General features: G+C 46.0%; 2 protein-coding genes and 2 non-coding genes across 5 annotated transcripts; all 4 read right to left on the bottom strand.

Moving 5' to 3' along the window:
• Window positions 1–524: 524 nt before the first annotated feature.
• On the bottom strand, window positions 525–5,069 carry RASL11A (RAS like family 11 member A). The gene is made up of 4 exons (XM_033146405.1): window positions 4,833–5,069; window positions 3,497–3,553; window positions 2,654–2,733; window positions 525–1,531 (listed from the first exon to the last, which is right to left on the bottom strand). Exons 1-4 carry the CDS (start codon window positions 4,951–4,953, stop codon window positions 1,079–1,081), a joined length of 711 nt encoding a protein of 236 aa, XP_033002296.1. The 5' UTR covers window positions 4,954–5,069; the 3' UTR covers window positions 525–1,078.
• A 9,730-nt stretch (window positions 5,070–14,799) lies between these two features.
• Window positions 14,800–19,096, bottom strand: RPL21 (ribosomal protein L21). 2 transcript variants are annotated; one of them, XM_033146402.1, is made up of 6 exons: window positions 19,018–19,096; window positions 17,913–17,991; window positions 17,161–17,222; window positions 16,081–16,193; window positions 15,576–15,726; window positions 14,800–14,928 (listed from the first exon to the last, which is right to left on the bottom strand). In XM_033146402.1, the coding sequence occupies exons 2-6, from the start codon at window positions 17,977–17,979 to the stop codon at window positions 14,839–14,841; spliced, it is 483 nt and encodes a 160-aa protein (XP_033002293.1). In that variant the 5' UTR covers window positions 17,980–17,991; window positions 19,018–19,096; the 3' UTR covers window positions 14,800–14,838. The 2 variants fall into 2 exon arrangements, with proteins under 2 accessions (XP_033002293.1, XP_033002294.1); XM_033146403.1 differs by lacking the exon at window positions 19,018–19,096 and adding an exon at window positions 18,962–19,017.
• On the bottom strand, window positions 15,899–16,030 carry LOC117046180. Its single transcript, XR_004426543.1, has one exon. It is a non-coding gene; the product is annotated as a small nucleolar RNA SNORA27 (small nucleolar RNA).
• LOC117046168 lies at window positions 16,780–16,856 on the bottom strand. Its single transcript, XR_004426532.1, has one exon. It is a non-coding gene; the product is annotated as a small nucleolar RNA SNORD102 (small nucleolar RNA).
• Window positions 19,097–22,489: the final 3,393 nt, after the last annotated feature.

Below are 22,489 nucleotides of genomic sequence, written 5' to 3'. Positions count from 1 at the left end.
CTGTAACCCGAGGTACCACTGTATGGGGTTGTGGCGCTCATCTCGCTTTCAGGCTGAGGGAGCTGGCGTTTGTCCACAGACAGCTTTCTGGGTCATGTGACCAGCATGGCTAAACTGCTTCTAGTGCAACGGACACTATGACAGAAACCAGAGCGCATGGAAACGCTGTTTACTTTCCCACCGCAGCGGTACCTATTTATCTACTTGTACTGGCGTGTTTTCGAACTGCTAGGTTGGCAGGAGCTGGGACAGAGCCAAGGGGAGGTCACCCCGCCGCGCGGAATCGAACCGCCAACCTTCTGATCAGCAAGCCCAGTGGTTTAGACCACAGTGCCACCTGCTCCCCTAGATTCTAATACCTAGACGGTATTAGAGACTGCTGTTCAAGAATTTAAAGTACCTTCATTTGGCTAGTGGAATTAGTTACATAGTTCTATGGAGCCTGGCCTATATCCAGCTTGATTTCAATATGCTAATATAACAAGGGTTTCTGGAAAATTAAGGGGAGGGGTCCACACATAAAAAAGTGAATTTAATTATTTTATTTAAATAGTTTTATTTTGCAATTGTATAACTCAGATCCTCGCATTTTACAAAATCAGTTGTAATTATTTCCCTGTGGTTACATACAGAATGAAACACCAGCCTGTAAGTTTTTTGTTTTTTTTAAGGGGGGGCGTTTAAATGTGTATTTGAATAGGCTCAAAGAGAGATGAGCAACCCTAGCCACCATCTGGTAAAATGGAAATACTCTCATTTAAGCCAAGTTCAGACTAACGAAGTTTGACAAACGTGAAATCCAAATACTTTCAACTTTGCTTGCCCTAAGTTTAAAGAGCAGGTCACTATCAAACAGAGGGATAGGCATATTGGCACCATCTCTTTCACAGTTTCATTCTGTTGCAATCCAGCACTCAGTTGTGGGGTTGCAGAGTCAATTAATACAAAAGTAATGCAAGGAAGCTGCATACTTACAAATGCACGAACAAACAGCATCAGTACAAAAATAAATTATTCTTATAAATGTATGCTTTATAAAAACAGTCTGTTCAGCAGGGGCCGACGTCAAGGTTGGTGCTCACTTGACTTTGTACGATAAAGCCTGTTTGAAACGTCGCTTGAGGTCTTGCATGTTAGGTGATTTGGGTCGAGAAATGAGGGACGACCGCCTCTTGTCTCCGCTACCACAGCTGTGCAACTTACTCACTTCTTTACAAAGATACTGAAATACATCACATACACCTTGGCAGCTATCACTGGTGGAGATTTCTAGAAACACACTGCCTAGTTCATTGGCCAGCTGCAGGCCATCGCTGGCCGCGACCTGCCTGGAGTGAGCCAAGTCGCCTTTGTTGCCTACAATGACAACAGGGATTTTAGAGTCTGGACGGATCTTCCGGATGTGTTGATAAAGGGGGCGGATGGACTGGTAACTACGGTGGTCTGTAATGGAATAGACTAAGACAACACCGTCCGCCCACTTCAGGCACCTGGAGAGCAAATCCAACATCTGTGCAACATCTTCTTGCACCTGGAAAGAAAAAAGAGCACATAGACTTAAATAAATGAGATACAAGCGGGAAGCTTTTCAACAGCAACTATATCAAATGCCTTTCCAAATAAGAACAGGTTTGCTTCAAGGCGGGCTGGTTGCTTTGGAAGGAGAAAATCCAGCTTGAAATCTGCTGCTGGCACAGCTGTTCCCAACTTGAGGCCCGCCAGATGTTTTGGACTACAAATACCATCGGCCTCAGCCAGCGTGGTCAACAGTCAAGGCTGATGGGAATTGTAGTCCAAAGTGTCTGGAGGGCACCAGGTTGGGGGAGGCTATCTTATCCAATAGCCAGTTCACAAAGGGTGCGTGACACTGGCGCATTATAACTGCGCCATGTGTGCTTCTCAAGTGTGGAATGGCTGTGTGCAACAGCTTTAGAGGCGCATCAGAACCAGCATGACCACTGATGCTTTTGCATCTGAATCTAGAAGGGATTGCCAAAGGCAATGTGTAGGTCTTCATCCGTGGTGGCTTTTGACCCCCAACCAGCAAGGTGAGCAACTCTACTGAATAATGCAGAAACAAAGAGCTTCAAATGACTTTTAGTTTCTGCATGAAACGTAGCAAAAGTCACACCACTTTCTAAACAGCCTACGAGAGCATTATTTCTAAGACTGCAATAATAGGAAGCTGCCTTATGCAGTCATAGACTATTGGTGAATCTAGCTTAGTACTGTCTACACTGACTGGCAGCAGTACCTGGAGATGCCGGCAATTGAACCTGGGACCTTCTGCGTGCAAAGAAGATACTCTTACAACTGCTGAAAAATGCTTGCTTGAAATAAGCCCTCTTGAAAACACAGTGGGTCTTCTGAAATGCCTACAAGTTACTTGCTGGTTGTGGTTACAGACAATTGCCATGCAATTCCACATTCTATGCAACAAATCTTTTCCATTTGTTTCCTCCAACCCTTTAACCATTGGACTTCAGTCGTAGAACGTCATTTGCATTAATGTGCAGGTTGCATCAATGAACGTGAAAGATAGCAGCCTACTCCTACCAATGGGAATTTTCTCAGCAACATTCATATCTACGGATGGAATGAATAAAACCTCAAAAGGCTGACAGAACGGACATATTTATGATTGTTTCCGTACCTCAATACATCCTGGGGTGTCTTGGATTTGCAAGAAAATCTGGTCACCTTCAACGTGAACGAGCCTTGAATAGAGATTGCCTGGAGAAAGAAAAATGGAAGCTCATTTAAAAACTGTTGCACTTTATTTGGAGGTAGGAGGTATATTATAAAGAAGCAGGGGAACTGATGTTAAACACATCCTTTCTCCATGGGGGTGCAATGTAAATAAAAGGAACCGGGGTGGTCAGAGAATTGGGGAGGCTTAGCTAGGCAACTCACTGGGTGACTAAGAGTCATTCACATTTTCTCAGCCTAATTTACCATTTTATGATGCTGTGAAGATTAAAAAAACTCACATACACTTTCCTGGGCTCTTCGGAGGGAGGGTGTCATTCTATTCATTTGTTAGTGTTCATTTATTATATCTCTAGCCCTCCAATGAGCTCAAGGTGCTTCATTCCCCTCCCCCTTTTTATCCTCACAACAACCCTGCGAGGGAGGCTAGGCTGACAAATAGTGATTTTCCTAAGGTCATCCAGGAAGCTTCATGGCAGAGTTGAAATCAGAACCTGGATCTCTCCAGTTCTAGTCTTACACTCAGTCTAACCACACTAGACCTAGGGTCTGCAAAATTATAAGGTTATATTAAAAAAACACACAACACTGCTTCTCCCCTGTCCTCTCCTCCCTTTTGGTCAAGCACAGAAGCACAGGAGAAGGGCTGCATGGTGTTATGGGAAGCATACTCAGATCCATTTCCCAGACTTCCCTGGAATGGAACCATTCAAGGCTATATGTGCATGATCCCCACAAGCACCAGGCCCAGATTCACAGAGAGATTCTATGAAAGAAAGAAGCTCACCTGTGTTGGGTTCATAGTCTCCAATGAACCTCCTGGTTAGGTACCGTACAATCATAGCTGAAAAGAAACGAGAGTTGTTGGGTTACTAGCGGTGACAAAGGAAGACGCATCGAACGACACACATCCCTTTGATAAAAATAGCATTTGCACAAAAAAGGGGGGGGGCTGTGATGATGTTCTGCTACAAGCAAACACAGCCACACAAAGCATTCAGTAAAATGAGTGTGGTCTCCTTAGCTACGATGGTTGCTTGCCAGCAGAGGCACCTCCAGCCTGTAACGCAACAGGCGTGTAGAGTCTGCTTCGAAAGCAACTCTCTTCTCTGAATATGTTCGCAGCTTCTTTGTGTCAGGAGAAGATCTGCACGTACATATGCCTCCGTGGCTTTAGGAGAGCATTCCCCCCCAGAAGTCATTCATTCATTCACTCATTCATTCTGGGAGACAAGAGGGCTGAAACGTGGATGGCTTTGGGAACAAGAGGTGGCTGCCTTGCAACAAACCAGGAAAATTATCCTTCCCGCTTACCAGGGGCGTAGGAAGGGGGGTGGGGATGCGGTCCGCCCCGGGTGTCATCCCTGAGGGGGTGACAAAATGGCACACCACCGGGGGGGCGGCACTTACCGCAGGGCCTGGCCTGCAGCACGCTGGAGCTATGTGTCTCTCCTGGGAGTGATGCGGCAGCTTGAGGCCTGCGCTGCCCGAAACGGCAGCATGGGGCTTGCGCCCACCAGGTGAACTCCGTGGGCAGCTCGCCACGCCACACCCCTGGCTGCTCGCCCTGCCCCCATGGGCGGCTTGCCCCATCTCCGCCGCTCCGGGTGCCGGATCAGCTAGCTACGCCCCTGCTGCTTACTACTGTCTGAACAAAGGGCAGCCAATGCAGATGTTGTGAACTGCAACTCCCATCAGCACGGCTAATGGTCATGGATGAAGGGGGCTGTAGCTCACAAAATCTGGAGGGCATCGGGTTGCGGGGGGGGGGGGCTGAGTTAGTCCACCAGCATCTGGCAGCTGCCTTATAGGCACGTCAAACCAAGGATGCATCTAGCTCAAGAGTGGCCACACTGACCAGGAATCGAGTGACTCCCTCTCCTTCCTTGTAGGTGGTTAAGCAGAGGTTGGATGCTTTAGCTGAGATTCCTGCATTGCAGGGGGTTGGACTCGATGACTCTTGGGGTCCCTTCCACCTCTACAATTCCATGATTACAAGGGTTGGGCAAACGGGACCTTTTGCATTCAAAACACGTGCCGCCGCCACCCACCCCCCGTCCCGTTTCGATCGGTTCCATCCCGCTTTGCAGCGGACACGGCGCAGCGGTGACCTTGGCGCTTACCGCTTTTCCCCACGCTCCCCGTTCCCAGCACAGCCAGCTTCACGTCTTTGACCAGGTAGTCGGAGGGGCACTCCTGGATCGGAGCTAAAAGGTAGTTGTGAGACATGATCGACAGCCGCATGGGGATAGGCTCCCCTTCCTCCCGCGCCCGGCGAGGCGAAGGCGAATCCGGAGGGGCGCAGCTAGCGGCGTCGAGGCGACCTTTCCAGAGGGCAGCTGGAGAGGAGGAGAGAAAGGACAGCGAGCCAGGTTCTCGGTTCCAGCTTCTGCTCCGGATCGCAGCCGCCGAGCCTTTAAAGCGCGCAGGGCGGCGGGCGGGCGGGAGCTGTCTCCGCCCCTTCGCCTCCATCTATGGGCCGGGGAAGGGCCGGCGCTGCGTGCGGAGGAGGGCCGGGAGCTGTGCGCGCACCGCGCCGAGCGCCGCCCAGCGCAGACCGTGGGAAATGCACGCGGTTCCAATGGTGCTCTGAGGTTGTGCGGCGGCAGCGGAAAGAGGGAGCTTTGTGTAGGGGTGCGCTTTATTGGACAGCCGCGGCTCGATCCTGGCTTGCGGCTTGGATGGGCGTGAATGAATGGGAGCCCCCCGCTCCGCACGCACCGGGAGTGACTACGACCTACGTGAATAAAATATGGGGAGGTGGGGTTTCCAGTATTTTATTGGAGGGGACCTTGGTCTCTAGGAGTCTGCTCCTATGGCACGCACAGACTGCCAAAAGGCAGAGGGTGACCCAGTAAGGCAAAGCCAACAACGACAACAACAACAACAACAGGTAAAGGAAATGCATCTCTAAAAAAAAGGAGGATGAAAGATGACACAGGTTTGTGCAACATTTGCGTTAGCTGATGTAAATAGAATTTAGAAATCATGGCTGCAGTTTAACAAGAAATACAATACATTTCACACTGCAATTTCACTGCGGTCAGGTGAGCTGTACACCTGCTAAGTTTTAGTCCAGGTTGGTGCTGACATATTGATGGCCTCTGTTGTCTAATCTGAGGGTCCTTCATCTTTTAACCAGACTGGACGGCCCTTCAAATATAGGACTGCCCTCTGTAAAGCAAGATGCTGGTCACTACTATATTAAAATATGGTGCTTCTCAAACTGGCTTCACACCTATCAGAGTCCTTAAGCTGCTCCTTAATTCGTCTCAAGCCATGTGCAAAAGGTGAAGAGAAGAATGCCATGGTACATCTGCATCGGCACAACTGGACGCCTTCCTTTGCTCCAGCTGCAACAAAATATGTCTTTCCTGTATCAGTCTCTACAGCCACAGCAATGTGCTGTAACTCGCCAGTGGTTTGTGTCTCTCCACCCATGAAGGAACTCTTCCATTGTCAGATGGATGCCAACCATGTCACCAGTGCCCACTGGGGTGAATGCAAACAGAAATGAATGAAGCTGTGCTGACATAAACAGCTAGGGAGGGAAGGAGCCATGAAACATGCCGGAAAAACAATTTCACTGCACTCTAAGGGAGCCATGTGAACACACCCTAAGTAACTGTGCACAGGACCAGGCTGCCCCTCTGTGTACAGCTGTCATGGGGAAGCAATGTTACTTGCAACATGTATGAAGTGTGCCTGTCACAAACACACGTCATGTTTTTGTCCTTTAAGCATCTTTTTACTCATATCTGGAAACCATGATTCAATCAGGGCGTCTGGCAACAGAAGACTGCTTATGTGAGCTTCTTCTGTGTGAAAATTAAAATCGCAGCAATTCTGGGGGTTTTTTTGCCAGTGAAACTTTCCTCTCAGAAGAATAGCTGCAGACCACGCGCGAGAGCAGTTTTCTGGCACAAAGCAGCCATGAGCACATAACTGCAGAAGAAGAGCTCTTCTGGATCAGACTGAAGGATCATTCAGTGCAACACCCTGCTTTCATATCGGCCAGCAGGGCTTGAGTGCGATAGTGCTCTTCCCCACTTGCGATACCCAGCCACTGCTATTCAGAGGCATACTTTCAATGATGCAGCGCAGATACACTCCGAAACAATTCAGGGATATCAGATGGGTATGCACAGTTGTTTAAAGATATATTTCTACAGAGCCTATGTGACAACTGCATGACAAAACGGGTGGGGCGAAATGACTGGTCTGTAAGGACAGGAGGAGTTCTGTGGAATCATGCTAAAAAGTTACTAAAACATTTTATTGGGGAGGAAATGTTCCCGTGGCTACCACAGTAGGCATGCATCCGATGTGGCATAGGATAGGACTGTCTGCTACAGAGCTACAGTTCCCAACAACATCCTTAGCAAGTTACAGTTCCCAGAATTCTTTGGGGTGGAAGAGTCTTGTGCTTGGAATGTGCGTTGAATGCGCTTTAAGTGTATTGTGTGGGCCTGCAGTTCAGGACCTGAGGGATTTCAAAGCACCGCTTCCAAAGATGCGAGGTGGCAGCCTTTCACCTTTAAGCGGAGATGCTATATGTACTTTTCCTAACTGCAAAAAACAAAGCTGCTTCACTGAGTGTTACTGAGTGAGAACAGCTATGGGGAGAGGGAGGCGACAGGGATAGGGAGCTGGGAGAACCAGCCCACAGCCCCCTTCCCTCGGCTTACTTCCAGACCCTACCCCAAGCACTTTAGAGTTGGAAAGGACTCTTGTCATCTAGTACAACCCCCTGCAACGCAGGAATATTATGCCCAACATGAGGCTCAAACTCAGGACCTGAGTGGGGGCAGTGGTAGGTGAGAGGACCATGGGGTAGGCTACACAAGCTAAAAACGACCCAATCCACATGGTCAATTATGATCAAAGCCAGTGTTTCCCAAACTTGGGTCTCTAGCTGTTTTTGGACTACAACTCCCATCATTCCTAGCAAGCAAGACCAGTGGTCAGTGATGATGGGAATTGTAGTCTGAAAACAGCTGGAAATACTGGGAAACACGAGAGAGCACCACATTGATTGCCTCTTGTTGGGGTTGATAGGAACTCTAGTTGAAATACTTCTGGATATCTCAATGTTGGCTCCCCTGGCATATCTAGCTAGATTTGTGTGATTTCACTGAGAAGAGTTTAAACTATACCAGCCTCCGGGCCAAGCTTTTGTTATTCTCCTCTTCCAGATTTTTATCTCTGGTAACAGTGTGATGCGTGTTTGTTGTGTCTCATGTGCCTCGCCGGTTTGCTCATAAACAATGCCATTAAAATTAGAATTTCTCAGTCATGTTGTGAAATGAGTAAAAAAAAGAAAAAGAAAAGAGTACGATATTGCTTTTGTAAGTGCAATAAACCTACATTGCAAAAATATTACGCTGCAGTACTAATCTACTTTTTAAAATTGTTGAATATATTTTTCTCCCCTGTGTAAAAATAAAATAAAACTACTGACACACTAAAAGAAATTCGTTCCCGTTTTAGTCCTCTAGAGGGATGCGCTTCATAGCTGTTTGGCTGAAATCTGTAAGAAAAAGAAACACCCTCACATATAAGAGAGATGAGAGGCATCATTATGTGGATCCACATGGAACATCACAGCTAATAGAGGTGCGTTCTGAGATGGTTTATTAGCTGGCACTCTGAATTGTTCCCTTCCAGTGTGAATTCAATTTCATGGGTGTGAACACACTGCTAGCAGACCACAGATACAGGGCATGTTCAGAGCAGTTCCCGAAATGCGGCAAAAGGTTGTGTACTTGGATGATTCGGAAAGGGAACCTGCAAGAGAATGTTGCAGTATGGAGTGCTCCTGCCTAGCATTGAGCCAGACAGTCTTTCTCACCCCCCCTCCTTCCCTTGCCTGTGGTTCCTAGAAGCTGTCAGCATGTGACAGCAGCCATATCCCAGGAACAGCTTTTGACTGGCTGGCTAAACCAGTTGAGGGCAGCTGATGGGTCCCAGAACCTCACTGAGTTAGGGACTTCCCCAGCAATAATTTATTATTGTTATACTGCCCATCTGATTCAGTTGCTCCCACAACTCTGGTTAGCTTCCAACAAATTAAAACACAACAAGACATCAAACATTAAAAACTTCCTTATCCAGAGCTGCCTTCCAGAGGTGTCTTCTAAAAGTCAGATAGTTGTTCATTTCCTTGACATCTGATGGGAGGGCGTTCCACAGGGTGGGCGCCACTCCTGAGAAGGCCCTCTGCCTGGTTCCCTGTAACTTCACTTTTGGCAGTGAGGGAACTGCCAGAAGGCCCTCAGAGCTGGACCTCAGTGTCTCTGGGCTGTATGATGGGGATGGACATGTATCCTTCAGGTATATGGGGCCGAAGCCATTTTAGGATTTTAAAAGTCAACACCAACACTTTGAATTGTGCTTGGAAACGTACTGGGAGCCAATGTAGGCATTTCAGGACTGGTGTTATGTGGTTCTGGTGGCCGTTCCAAGTCACCAATCTGGCAACCGCATTCCGGGTTAGTTGTAGTTTCTGAGCCACCTTCAAAGGCAGCCCCATGTAGAGCGCATTGCAGTAATCCAAACAGGAGATATTCTTGGAATACTCTTGGGCAAGACACCTTCTGTAGCCCTCCCCCCCCCCCGGCAGTTTCCCACCTCACTGCAGCAGGGGAATTCTGGGGATTCTTGTAAGTAGGTCTGTTGGAGTGTAGGCCTCTAGCAGATGCCCAACCAGGCTGACTTTTGAATCTACCTGTGCTTACCACACTATGGACTGAAGTATCCAGGAGTGTGGAAAGGGCTGCAACACCTTGCATTAGAGCTCTGCAATCTGCTGACGCAAAAAAAATGCATTTCCATTAGGGACACAGGAAGTTGCCTTATACTGAACCAGATGCGTTGGCCCCTCTGCCTCAGTATCGCCCACACTGACTGGCAGCTGTTCCCCAGGGTTTCAGGCAGGATCCTCTCTCAGCCCTACCTGGGGATGCCAGAGATTGAATATGAGGCCTTCTTCATGCACAATAAATGCTCTGCTACTGAGGTGCGACACTTTCCCAAGCAATAGGAGGTTGACCAGCAAAGGGGCAACCAGGAGCCATGCCCCATACGAGAGCAGAGAAGTCTGCTTTTCTTTATGCTGCCCATATAAACTTGTTTATTGCACTTGCATGGGGAAAGGTAACAAATCTGAATTGAGAGGCTGTTTTTCTCCTCGTCTTCTTTCTTCAAGCGGCAACACCTGAGTGCAGGATTTATTGATTCAAGTCTACACACAAAAGCTGGAACATTGCTTATTGTCATTTCCTCGAAAAATCCGCTGACAACAGATTCGAAATTACCACCCATCCCCTCTCCTGCATCCTCTTGAGCTGTGCAAATATAGATCATAGGTGCAGGCTTGAAAACAGATGTGTGTGTTTGTGTTATCTTTCTTTGCGTACAGCCAGCATCCTCTTGTGCCTGTATTAACTCTTCTCAGAGAGAAAAGACAAGTTGCTACTTGAAGGGACTAGTAAAGCAAATGGCAAAAGGGTTGTGGCTCCCTGCTTGTAGAATCACAGTCATTTCACATTTTGTCAGTTCGTGATTGTTTAACTTGCTCTGTCTTTTCAATGGTGGATATCCTAAGAAGCGTCCAAATACATAGCTAACAAACAGTTTTCCAATGGTTGTAAACTGCTCCCTGGACATTTTCAGTTGAATGGTGAGTATGGAAATGTTTTTTTAAAAAAATATCAGAATAACCCAATTATCAGCATATGGTTTAAAGCAGCCGTATATTCATGCACTACTCTGGAAGCTGTGGGTGAACAGGAACTCCATGCAGGCAACTCAAGAGGCTGGTGTCTCTCTTGCACCCAGCAAAAAAGTCAAGTCTGCCTGCATAGAAATACATTGGACTGCTGCTGCTGCAGGAGAAGGAGAAGGAGAAGGAGAAGGAGAAGGAGAAGAAGAAGAAGAAGAAGAAGAAGAAGAAGAAGAAGAAGAAGAAGAAGAAGAAGAGGAGGAGGAGTTTGGATTTGATATCCCGCTTTATCACTACCTGAAAGAGTCTCAAAGCGGCTAACATTCTCTTTTCCCTTCCTCCCCCACAACAAACGCTCTTTGAAGTGAGTGGGGCTGAGAGACTTTAGAGAAGTGTGACTAGCCCAAGGTCACCTAGCAGCTGCATGTGGAGGAGCGGAGACGCGAACCCGGTTCACCAGATTACGAGTCTACCGCTCTTAACCACTGCACCACACTGGTGAGGGGAGAGACTTCATCAGGCAAGGCCTTCTTCCACCTGCCTTGCCCCAGCCTCTGGCCCTAGGAGTCCTCATAAGGCAGGGGTGGCCAACTCCCAAGAGACTGCGATCTACTCACAGTTAAAAACTGGCAGTGATCCATCCCCTTTTTGAGGGGGTTCAGGTCAAAGTTGTTGAGTTTTTTCAGGGAGGAGGTAAAACGTTGAATTTTCTTTTTTTTAGGGGAGCCACAGTTGTTCAGCTTCTTTGGGGGGAGCCAATGATCTACCAGTGATCTACCGGTAGATCACGATCCAACTGTTGGACATGCCTGTCATAAGGGAAGGGAGCTGTTCCTGAAGGAAGAACTGTGAGGGGAAAGACTCCATCAGGCAAGGCCTCCTTCCACCTGCCTTGCTCCACCCTCTAGTCTCTGCTTCTCTATTTGTATTGTATTATTTTATGCACTGTGGCTTGCCTTTGTTTTATTGATTGTAGTTTAGAAATTATTTATTATAATGGTTAAGAGTGAATTTCTGTTTAATTTTTATATGCTGGTATTATTATTCTATAATAATATTAGAATATTATTCTAATGGTTGTTACATTTTTTTATGTAGGTTGCTTAAAGTTATGTTTTATTATAACATTTTTGATTGCATTAGATTGTTAAAAGGTGTACATTCCTTGTTTCTTCAGCTTGTAAACCGCCTTGGGTACTGTAAAATAGACAGCATACAAATTAAGAATGATTAACAATGATGATTATAGTTTTAAGTTACTTTCTTTTGTCTGCCTTCACTCATTGCCCTGAGTTCCAGTATTATGAGACAAGGACATAGGAAGAACTTCCTGGATCAGGCCATTTGCCCTAGTCCAGTCCAGCATCCTGTTCTCACAGTGGCCACCTGGAAGCCTGTGGAAAACTTGCAAGCAGGACCCAGCCATAGCAGCACTCTAGCCTCCAGCAACTGGGACGCGAGTGGCTCTGTGGGTTAAGCCACAGAGCCTAGGGCTTGCTGATCAGAAGGTCGGCGGTTCGAATCCCCGCAATGGGGTGAGCTCCTGTTGCTCGGTCTCAGCTCCTGCTAACCTAGCAGTTCGAAAGCACGTCAAAGTGCAAGTAGATAAATAGGGACCGCTCCGGCGGGAAGGTAAACGGCGTTTCCATGCGCTGCTCTGGTTCACCAGAAGCGGCTTAGTCATGCTGGCCACATGACCCGGAAGCTGTACGCCGGCTCCCTCGGCCAGTAACACGAGATGAGCACCGCAACCCCAGAGTCAGACACGACTGGGCCTAATGGTCAGGGGTCACTTTACCTTTACTGCCTCATCTGAGCTTGGAACAAAGGGGATTTGCTTGCATGTCCTTTAACCTTTTTCACATGTGAAAAATGGAGATCCCACAACTGAGACAGTGAAGCATGTGTTACTCGTAACCTTTTGTAGTGGGTAGCTCTGCACCAGACTGAATCACACTCTCATCAGTGTTTCTCCCATAGAATAGTACAGTCACTTTTTCTATTCAGTTGATTTCAACAAAGAAACCACACAGCTAAAAAGGAAGCTTGTTTTGCCCACCTACATTTTTTATTTGATTGAAAAAAAGAGAAAAACCTTGATAGGTTTCTTTCCAGACAAAAGCTGCTTTTAATAACGTAACCTATTTCTGACTCCCATCTTTTGCTTTCTGCAGCTCTCTGTAAAAGCACACATTTGTATGGCACTCTTGAAACATACACATGGTCTGAAGTGGTTTTGACTCTTTCAGTGTGTTTTGACCCATGAAGAATGAGCTGGCTAGGTATAAGTTGAATGACAGATGTAGGGGTGAGGATACAGAGCTAAGACTGGATGAGACAGAAGATGGAATAGCAGCAAACAAGGGGAAGGACCGCAGAAGATTAAGAAATAGAAATACTTGAAAAAAGGATGCTAATGAAGAGAACATAGGGGGACGAGCCAGAGAAAGAAACAAAGACACAGAGATCAAGACTTAAATAGTACAAAGGTGACATCTTTAGAAGATTGAAAAATACGTGCTGCTCCAAAATCTGTTGGTAGAATGTAGTCATGTAAAGACATGGTGCTTTCTGGCACAACTTGTTCTGAGGCATGGATATTATGCTTGTTATGTAGAATGACAGAAAATAACACATAGGAAGCTGCCTTATAGTCAGACCATTGGTCCATCTAGCTCAGTTTCAGGTAGGAATCTCCCAGCCCTACCTGGACATGACAAAAATTGAATCTGGGACATCCAGCATGTACCTGTAATCAGATACCCTGTCACTGAGCTAGACCTTCAGCCTTAACCTATGATCTGATGGTGGTTTTAAGGGAATCCTTGGTAAAAATTACAAGGACCCCTAAGCATGCATGCTGCAGTTCTTTTTGGAAGGCACCAGATCTGTGTTGTCAGTAGAGATCTGATGTCTGACATCACAGTACTCGTGCTGTAGAACCCATGAAAAAAAACATGCAATTTCTAGGATGTTTTACCAGAACCAGTGTTTTCTGTTGACTTACCAGCCCATTCATCCCATATTTTATCTCCCAGGTCACTCTTTTCTCACTGATCCCCCCAGATGTGTTTTCTGTAGAAGGAAGTCAAGCAGCAGGGTGACAAGGCTAAAATGCTGAATTACTCATATTTAAAAGATTGACATGGGTTTATAATCTCACACTAAGTGGATCCGCTAGTGTTGGTGCGGGCAAGAGGCAAATGTAGTGGAAAGGGGGTAGAGGAAGGGAAATAAGGGATGCTGTCATCTCTTATCCTGACACAATAAAGGACAAAAAACTTCAATGGAGACTGGATTCCTTTTTGAGTCTACTCAATTCAGCAACTTCAGCCCAATTGTAGTTGAATACCAAGTGATTAAACTGGGCTACGTTGGTGTATTTTTGGAACATCACTCCTGTAGCTACAGAAAGCATAATTGTACTAAGCCATCAAGGACAAGAGGAAAGTGCAATCAATGTAATGAACAGCACTTAATTTATAAGAACAAAGGGTGTTATTTTTTAGTGTCTGCAACGTGTCAAACTCTCAATTCACACAGGTGATTACGTGCAATTTCCCCCCACAGCCACAGAATGGGCGGTTGGAATGTGCTAAACTTTTCCAAAATGGATTTTGTTGACCCAAGTTTATAAAGATATAGCTTGGCATAGATAAGAGAGATAAATAACCCTTACTGATCAAAAGCTGTACTCCATCTGCATGTACCCTTTATAGACTGAAAAAAACACTTGGTTTCTGCTTCATCTCATTAGTGCAAGAGAATAGGTTGATTTCATTAGCCAAATGGTAAGTTGTGTGTAGACACACGCACACAGAAGCAACAACCATTTTGTGTGCATTTAACTGATGTGTAACCACCGATGTATGGGTCCTTTTGGACCCAGAAGAGGGCAGAAAGGGGGCAGAACAGGTCGGGCTCATGCATGCTCCGCACACACAAAATCATATAATAATCATATATCTACACAAAATCACTAATATATATATATATATATATATATCTCACATCCCTACCAGATTGGCACACCTAGAACTCTGCTCAAGTTACTAAATTTTATAACCCAAACCAATGCTTTGAGAGACTATGCTAATCAGCTCTAACTAATAAGTATTATTTATGCATTTTTAAACATCCAGCTCACTTAGCTGGAATTAAATTAACAGCATACCCACAATTAAGAATTCTGGGCCAATTTATAGTGCATTGGGGATTGGACAGCCCTCAGGGGTGAGAAAAAAATGGCTATCTTTAAAGTGATCATTTCTGCCTATAATTTAACTCAACACTCCATTCATGCCAGTTATTGTCTTTTTAAAGAGCACAATGCTAGTGAAGAATAATTTGACCACACCAACACAAACTTAGGTCCTCAACATGGTATTTTATTTTGTTCACATACACTATGCCATAAACTCATATGGAATTGGTTCCAGCAGCTCTGGCTCCTTGCCATTGTTTCTCACAAAGTGGGCTTCTCTTGGAGGAGCAGGCTAGAAGGCAGAAAAAGAAATTCAAACATAAATCCAAGTTACAATAGCATTGTTTAGTCCAGGTGCCATCTGTTGGGCTTTCCTTGTTTTTACTGCAGCGCTATGTCCCTAGAACAACAAAAAACTACAATACTTTGCACTTGAGAAAGCATGGCACCTCATCTCACAATATGGCAACTGATAATTCTATGCATGAATCATTTTATAATTTGTTAAATATATTTTCCCCTAACAAGTTTGCTGTATCACTTGAGAATAGGATGAGTCACATAGTAGCAATTTTTTAAAGCAAGCAAACTGCAGCTTTCTGCCCCGCCCTGCCATAATATGCACAAAGATTACCTACTAGCACTGAAAAAAACTTTATAAAAATAATACCAGGGCTAAATGCATCTGAAACATACTTGGATTATGCAGAAAACCCCCCACTAGTGTTTATGACTAAACTTCCTTCAAATCTGAAAAAATGTGTTAATGGAATTACCTGACATTCTTCTCTTGTCAGAAACTTAATTACTTCTTGACATCTTAGTCACATAGAATGTTCAAGTCACTTAGGCTCTTCCTCTCCACTACCGTAAAAAAAAAAACCCCGCCCAACTTTCTTTGCAGAGTACATATACTTTGTTCACATCTCAATACATTACCTGGCGTTTTAGTTCAAACCAAGTTCCCTTTTCCTTTCCTTCTATTTTCTTTCTTTCATTTTCTTTCACACGCTGCAAGAAGCTGTCTCTGCTCTTTGAGTGCTTAATATGCTCAATTCGCACATTAATTCTCTTGGCCAGAATCTTGCCCCTAGACACAGAACACCAACACTGTTAGATTTAGCAGCTTTTGCTGCGGGATTTTTTTTTAAAACAAGTAGGAGCCCAAGTCAGTACACATGGTTACCATGCTGGTTTCAGAGCACAGGCAACTCTGACTGCTGTAGGAACATGTAAGCTTTCAGGTTTTGAAGAACTTTTCAATATGTTTCCTCTGACAGGATCCAATCCAATTAAGTATTAACTGGTTGGGTTTTAAAAGGATATTGTCTCTGCCCCAACTGAATGGCCAATGGAGACAACAAATGTCTAACTGGCAAAGTGAATGGGGAAAAAGGAACCCATGAATGCAACTAATGCTCCAAACCATTTTAGTAGCACTTACTTAACTTTCTTGTTCACAATAATGCCCACAGCATGCTGGGTAATGTTGTATACCCTTCCTGTCTTGCCATGGTAACATTTGTGGGGCATGCCTTTCTGAATTGTGCCCATGCCCTGTTAATAAAAGACAAACAGAAAATATTACCATAGCTTATCTTACAAAAAAATGCCAAAGATATATTGAACTAAAGCAGTTGCAATCATAACATTAGCAACATTTCCCAAAAAGCTTCCAATATCAGATATCAGAAAGAACATGTTTAAAAATATATATTTGTCCCAAAGCCCTCCAATGTCAGGTTCCCAAGCTTTAACTAGACTAAGCATCTGTCTTATAATTAAACTATCAAGTAAGCTACTGTTTTCGATTATACAGTTGGTAATATCTAGCAAGTCATACTCAGAATAGTCCTATTGCAATCAATGGGCTAGATTTCAATTGGTCTACTCTGCAAATGGAGTAGCATTGTGTATCAAGCAATGCTTACCATTTGAAATAAAATTCTAGAGTAAAGTACTGGGTCTTCCAGCTGCTCACTTATCCTGTTGCAGGAAATCAGATCATGCAGCAGCCATATCCAGACAGATGAATGGTTTTGCCAATACACGCATGGTTGCCACAATTATCCTTACACATTAATGCTATCTTAAAATATTCAATCAAATAAAATTAAATCTGAAGAACTGGACATCTCTGGTTTGCTTTCAGTGCCGGTGAAATGATTTGCTCACTTTGCTATTACAAAAGCAATCATATGAGACAATCATCATCAAGCTCCAGAGTGTTATGGAATAAAAATTTCAAGTGAAGTTCTGTATCAGCAATAGTGTGATATACTGAAGAGGGCAACCTTCTGGCAAATTAATACTCCTCTGTGTATTTTCCAAGTTATATTGTAAGATGAAATGCAAATTCGAGCATGATTCAAATCCCAGCATTCAATACTCTAGGCAGGGCAAGCAAAACAATATTTTTTATTCTGTTAGATTGCATTTAATTTGAATTTTGTTTTAAAAGGACAATGAGAGAACTACAGTATTAGATTTAGCATTAGAGCAGCATTTTTAAATTTAAAAATACCTTTATGTCAACAATATCACCCTTCTTATAGATGCGCATGTAGGTAGCGAGAGGGACCACACCTATGAAAAAATGTAATGATAATTATATTTTTACTCAAGTTAGTTTTGTATGTTTAGCTTGAGAAGCAGGTGGTTGAGAGAGTATATTATAGGCATCTTCAAATAACTAATGGGCTGTCACATGAGGGTTGGAGCAAGCATGTTTTCTCTTGCTCTGAAAGTAAACTGAAGCAATGGATTCAAGTCACAAGAAAGGAGATTCAAACTAAACTTTAGAATGAACTTTCTGACAGTAAGGGCTGCTTGACAATGGAATGGGACTCCCTTGGGAAGGTGGTGGACTCTCCTTCCTTGGAGGATTTTAAGCAGAGGTTGGACTAGTTGACCCTTGGGATCTCTTCCAACTTTACAACTCTATGAAATGTATTAAAATTGACTTGCAACATTCAGGCTATATAAGTAAAGCTACACATAGAAGCAATTGCTCTTCCCAAAGCCCCTCTATTAGTGCTGCTTTCTGAGCTTTCTAGCCTGCATCTAGTGATTTCTAGCAGTGTATATGGAAATACATTTTTTAAAATTAAAGATGCATAAGTCTCAGCTGATACTGATAGCATATGGACTATGGGGTGTGAAGGTTCACCTGACCTTGGTGGTCACATCTGTTTACTGAAATAACCCTTATTCCTGGATCAACTAGAGGCAACAAACCCACTGACCAACAAAACTAGCTGAACAAATATTCCCTACCATGTTTGCGAAAGGGTCTTGAGAACATGTAACGTGTCCCCCTCCTCTTCCCCTTGGTGTTGGTCATCTTGACGGATCACTGAAAGAGAAAATAAAATTGGATCAAAAATTAACAGAAAATAAAAATAAAACATGCACAATGCTAGCTTTCCCCCCAAAGCAAATAGCAACGAGGGGAGGAGGTGTATGTCAAGATTGTCAGTGGGGAGGGATTATATACCTCTCACACTACAATACTGCAGAAAAGCCCTGTCTAGCATTGAACACGTTTAGCATCATGTCTAATTTGAGCCTGAATATCTTGTCAGAATAATTACCTGTGCAACATCTTGAAATCCATATACTACTGTACATGCATTTTACACCCATGTATCTACACCCACTTTTGCTTTCGTGTGCATACACACGATATCCTCCAAAACACTTCCAAGTTCATTTGCACATGCACAGTTAAGCCACTCTGCTACCTCCAGTATAAAAAGGACCAGTAATTGAGGCGGTACAAAAGATCTCCCTGCCCAAGCCTCTGGAAAAGCCACTGACCCTCAAGAGCATGCGATAAAGGGTTTAATGGGGGAATGGGGGGGATCTCCGTAAAGAATGATAAGAAACGTTCCCAGGAGAGACTATTGCCCCTTAGTGGCACCTAGTCCTTTTGAGGCGTGGGTGCTTCCCAGCCCTGCCACCAGAGGCCCTGCCTTAACTGGAGAAGCCAGGGACGGGAACCTGGGGCCTTCTGCATGCAAGGCATGCGCTCAGTTCACTGAGAAAACGAGGAGAAAGCAGAAGAAGGCGGCCTCCATCGCGAACCTCCACGTGCGCTTAGATCGCGCCCGTTGCTTCCGTTTCCTCCTAGGCCAGCGCACCCCACTAGCGCCGCTCCCGGGTCCCGCCGCCGCCACCAGCCTCTCCCACCTAGCCGGCCTCCCCCCTCCTCCCAAAGGCCAGGCCGCCCTCCGCGAAACGGCTCTCGCTCCCTCGCCCTCCCCACTTCCAAGCGCCCCCCCTCCCCGCCACCGGCCCATTTCGCCCCAAAGCCCCTCACGGACCCGCTACAAGCGGCCCCTCAGGAGTGGAAGAGGAGCAGCCGAGCTCCGCCGTGTACCTGTAAGATGGCGTCCGAGGCCGAAAAGAAAGAAGGCGGGGCTTCCTGCGCTCTCCGCTCCTTCCTGCCCGCGTGCAGGGGCCCTCCGGGATGTACGGCTGTCCCGCAGAAACGCCGGAGTGACTGCGACGTCGGGTGCTGGCGTGGAAACTTATATATATATATAAAATAATATATAAAGGAAGCGAGACGGGTTCTGGGGAGAAAGCAGCCGAGCATGGAATAAACACCTCTGTCTTCCGTAGTCCGGTGAACGGAAGCAGGCAGTTGTCATAGACGCGCTTTCCAGGAGGCCCCTGCTAGGCAAAAGGAGGCCAGCGGCCGAGGAGCTGACCCCGCCCACACAGGCGTTAAGCAGCGCGTGCAGCTGGTTGCCGTCACGTGGTCCCAAGGAACCGGGTTGAATGGAGTCATGTGCCGCTGTGAATAGCACCATCTGTGTAATAACTGTATGTTGCACGCAGCGGATAGGCCGTGTTGGACATTTTATTTTTCTTATGGAGGAACAACTGCGATGGAGGGCAGGTTTTTGGCGCACTGTAAGCGACCTCAAATGCAGCATTCTCCCTGCGCTAATTTCGAAAGAATGAATGGCACGTAAGAGAAAGTTACAGTATAGAGGTATACTCTGGACTGTTGGGGACACCAGCTAAGCTTGCTCATTGCACCTGTTTGGCTCAACCATTGAGCATCAGTTCTTCTAATTAGGTTCACATACACACCACCATGCCTTCATATGTACTGCCTCAACACTTCACACAATGGGGAATACCTCAGATGCAATACTGGGCACTGCCAATTTCAAATTTTTTAAGACCTTGGAGAGTCCCTGAGTAAATGCTTATTTGTCAGTTGGATACATGTTGAAAGATGCACTGTGTGAAAACGTACATTTTTATTTGCCCCGAATCTTCCACTATTCAGCTTCATTAGATGGTGCCGAGTTCTAATATGAGGTAGAAAAGCTTTTATTTATACAAGGAGCCCTGGAGCCCCATCAGATGGGAGACAAGTGCAAAATACATTACCAACATTTTGATGTACTACCATCTTACACAGTGGCATTAAACTGCATCAGGCCATGTTATGGAGAGATGCATGAGCAGTCCAACAATCAGGAGCTCTTCCTCTTCTAGATAGCCACAATAATAACTGTTTCATAAGGAGCACAATTTGTGCTTAAGCTTGCCTTTCGCTTCTCCCCTCTTCATGTCTCTCTAGAATGTGAACCTGAGGGCAGGGACCATCTTAGAATTGATTTTTGTAAGGCTCTCAGGGAGACTTTTGACCAAAGAGTGGTATTTAAATGCTGTAAATTTTCAATGAAACACACAGCACAAAAGGAAAGGGGATTAGGGAGAGGAGGGGAAAAGCAATATTGGAGTATTTTAATATTTGTTGCTTCAAACAGAGCAAGATGCAGCAGCAAAAAAAAGCTAATGCTGTTCTAGGCTGCATGTAGTGTCTAGATCAAGGGAAGTAATAGTACCATTCTATTCTGCCTTAGTCAGACCACACTTGGAATACTGTGTCCAATTCTGGGCACCACAATTTAAGAAGGATATTGACAAGCTGGAACATGTGCAGAGAAGGGCAACCAAGATGATCAAGGGTCTGGAAACTAACCCTTATGAGGAGTGATTGAAGGAGCTGGGTATGTTTAGCCTGGAAAAGAGGAAACTGATAGGATATGGATATGATAGCCATCTTCATATATCTTAAGGTACCGGTATGTCACATGGATGAGGGAGCAAGCTTGTTTTCTCCTGCTCTGGAGGGTAGGATTGAACCAATGGCTTCAAGTTGCAAGATTCTGACTAAACATTCGGAAAAACTTTCTGACGGAGCTGTTCAGCAGTGGCAGGGGCGTCACAAGGGGGGGCGGGCCGCCCCTAGGTCAAGGGGAGGGGGGGTGACACTTTGGCCGGCCCCTTACACCCCGCCCCGCCGGGCGGACCCGAATAGGGGGCATGTCGCCTTTTCCCCCTCCCAGCGACTATTTTTCGGCGGGGGTGCCAACCAGCGAGGGGGGTGTCAAACTTGTCACCCCCTCCTCGCTGGCCACCACCCCCCGCCGAAAAAACCGCTGGGGGGCGGGGAAAGGAAGCAGAACAGGCGCACATTCAAGCGCTTGCTCTGCTTCTTTTTGCCCTTTCCGCCGCTTTTTTTCAGCGGGGGGGGGCCGACCAGCGAGGAGGGGGTGTCACGCTTGTCACCCCCTCCTAGCTGACCACCACCCCGCCCAAAAAAACCGCTGGGGGGGCGAGGAAAGGAAGCAGAACAGGCACGCATTCAAGCGCTTGCTCTGCTTCTTTTTGCTCTTTCTGCCGCTTTTTTCGGCGGGAGGGGCCCGACCAGCGAGGAGGGGGTGTCACGCTTGTCACCCCCTCCTAGCTGACCACCCCCCGCCGAAAAAAAACGCTGGGGGGCGAGGAAAGGAAGCAGAACAGGCGCATTCAAGCGCTTGCTCTGCTTTTTGCCCTTTCCGCCGCTTTTTTTCGGCGGGGGGGGGCCCCGACCAGCGAGGAGGGGGTGTCACGCTTGTCACCCCCTCCTAGCTGACCACCACCCCTCTCTGAAAAAAAGCCTCGGAAAGGGGGAAATTCCCCCTTTCTGCATACACGTGTACCGTGACGTCATGATGATGTCACGACGCACGCGTCGTGCCCCTCCCCCAGGGGGGGTGCCTCTGCGCTGCCGCCGCCCCCAGTAGCGCAGAGGCTAGCTACGCCACTGAGCAGTGGTAAAGAGTCTCATGAGAGGTGGTGGAGTCTTCTTCCTTGGAGATTTTTAAAGAGAGGTTGGATGGCCATTTGTCATGGATGCTTTAGCTGAGATTCCTGCATTGCAGGGGGTTGGACTAGGTGACCCTTGGGGCCCCTTCCAACTCTAGATTCTATGATTAGATCATTTACCCCTGCTGCCATTTCAAGCTGCATTTGTGCTGTGTTGTTTACATCAGAGAGGATCGGGATGTATTTATTCCATGTACATGACTTTTTTGGTTTTCCACCGCTGTAAACACCCACCCTAGAACTGCGCATGCACAACAGCTGGCACATACGTTCACATTCCCACTTACTCCGCATCCAGATTTCTAGTTGGATTAAAGCTGGTTTGAGGTGAGAAATGCATCAAACACCAGCATTTGTGAAGAAACTACAGGATTGATATGGTTTATGGCTAACAACATGTGAATGCAGTTTCAAAAACTAGCGGTGGGAACACATTGACTGCAGTTATTGGTAACATGAACATTGGTAACGTGTTACAGGTAGGTAGCCGTGTTGTTCTGCCATAGTCGGGGGGGGGGGAATTCCTTCCAGTAGCACCTTAGAGACCAGCTAAGTTTGTTCTTGGTATGAGCTTTCGTGTGCATGCACACTTCTTCAGATACACTGAAATAGAAGTCACCAGACCCTTATATATAGTGAGAGAGTGGGGATGGGTATTACTCAGAAGGGTGGTGGGA

The sequence above is a fragment of the Lacerta agilis genome, chromosome 4 (genome assembly GCF_009819535.1).
Source record: "Lacerta agilis isolate rLacAgi1 chromosome 4, rLacAgi1.pri, whole genome shotgun sequence".
In the NCBI taxonomy this organism is placed as follows: Eukaryota; Metazoa; Chordata; class Lepidosauria; order Squamata; family Lacertidae; genus Lacerta; species Lacerta agilis.
Note: the sequence above shows the minus strand (reverse complement) of the source record. Positions and strands in the feature narration are given on the sequence as shown.

Excerpts from the sequence above, each read along its gene's own strand:
- RASL11A (XM_033146405.1), bottom strand. The coding sequence starts at position 4,953 with ATGCGGCTGTCGATCATGTCTCACAACTACCTTTTAGCTCCGATCCAG. Across the intron at positions 2,734-3,496 it reads AGACTATGAACCCAACACAG|GCAATCTCTATTCAAGGCTC; the intron begins GTGAGCTTCTTT and ends TTCTTTCTCCAG. Across the intron at positions 1,532-2,653 it reads ACACCCCAGGATGTATTGAG|GTGCAAGAAGATGTTGCACA; the intron begins GTACGGAAACAA and ends TTTTCTTTCCAG.
- RPL21 (XM_033146402.1), bottom strand. The coding sequence starts at position 17,979 with ATGACCAACACCAAGGGGAAGAGGAGGGGGACACGTTACATGTTCTCA. Across the intron at positions 15,727-16,080 it reads ATTGTGAACAAGAAAGTTAA|GGGCAAGATTCTGGCCAAGA; the intron begins GTAAGTGCTACT and ends TTCTGTGTCTAG. Across the intron at positions 14,929-15,575 it reads GGTTTGAACTAAAACGCCAG|CCTGCTCCTCCAAGAGAAGC; the intron begins GTAATGTATTGA and ends TCTGCCTTCTAG.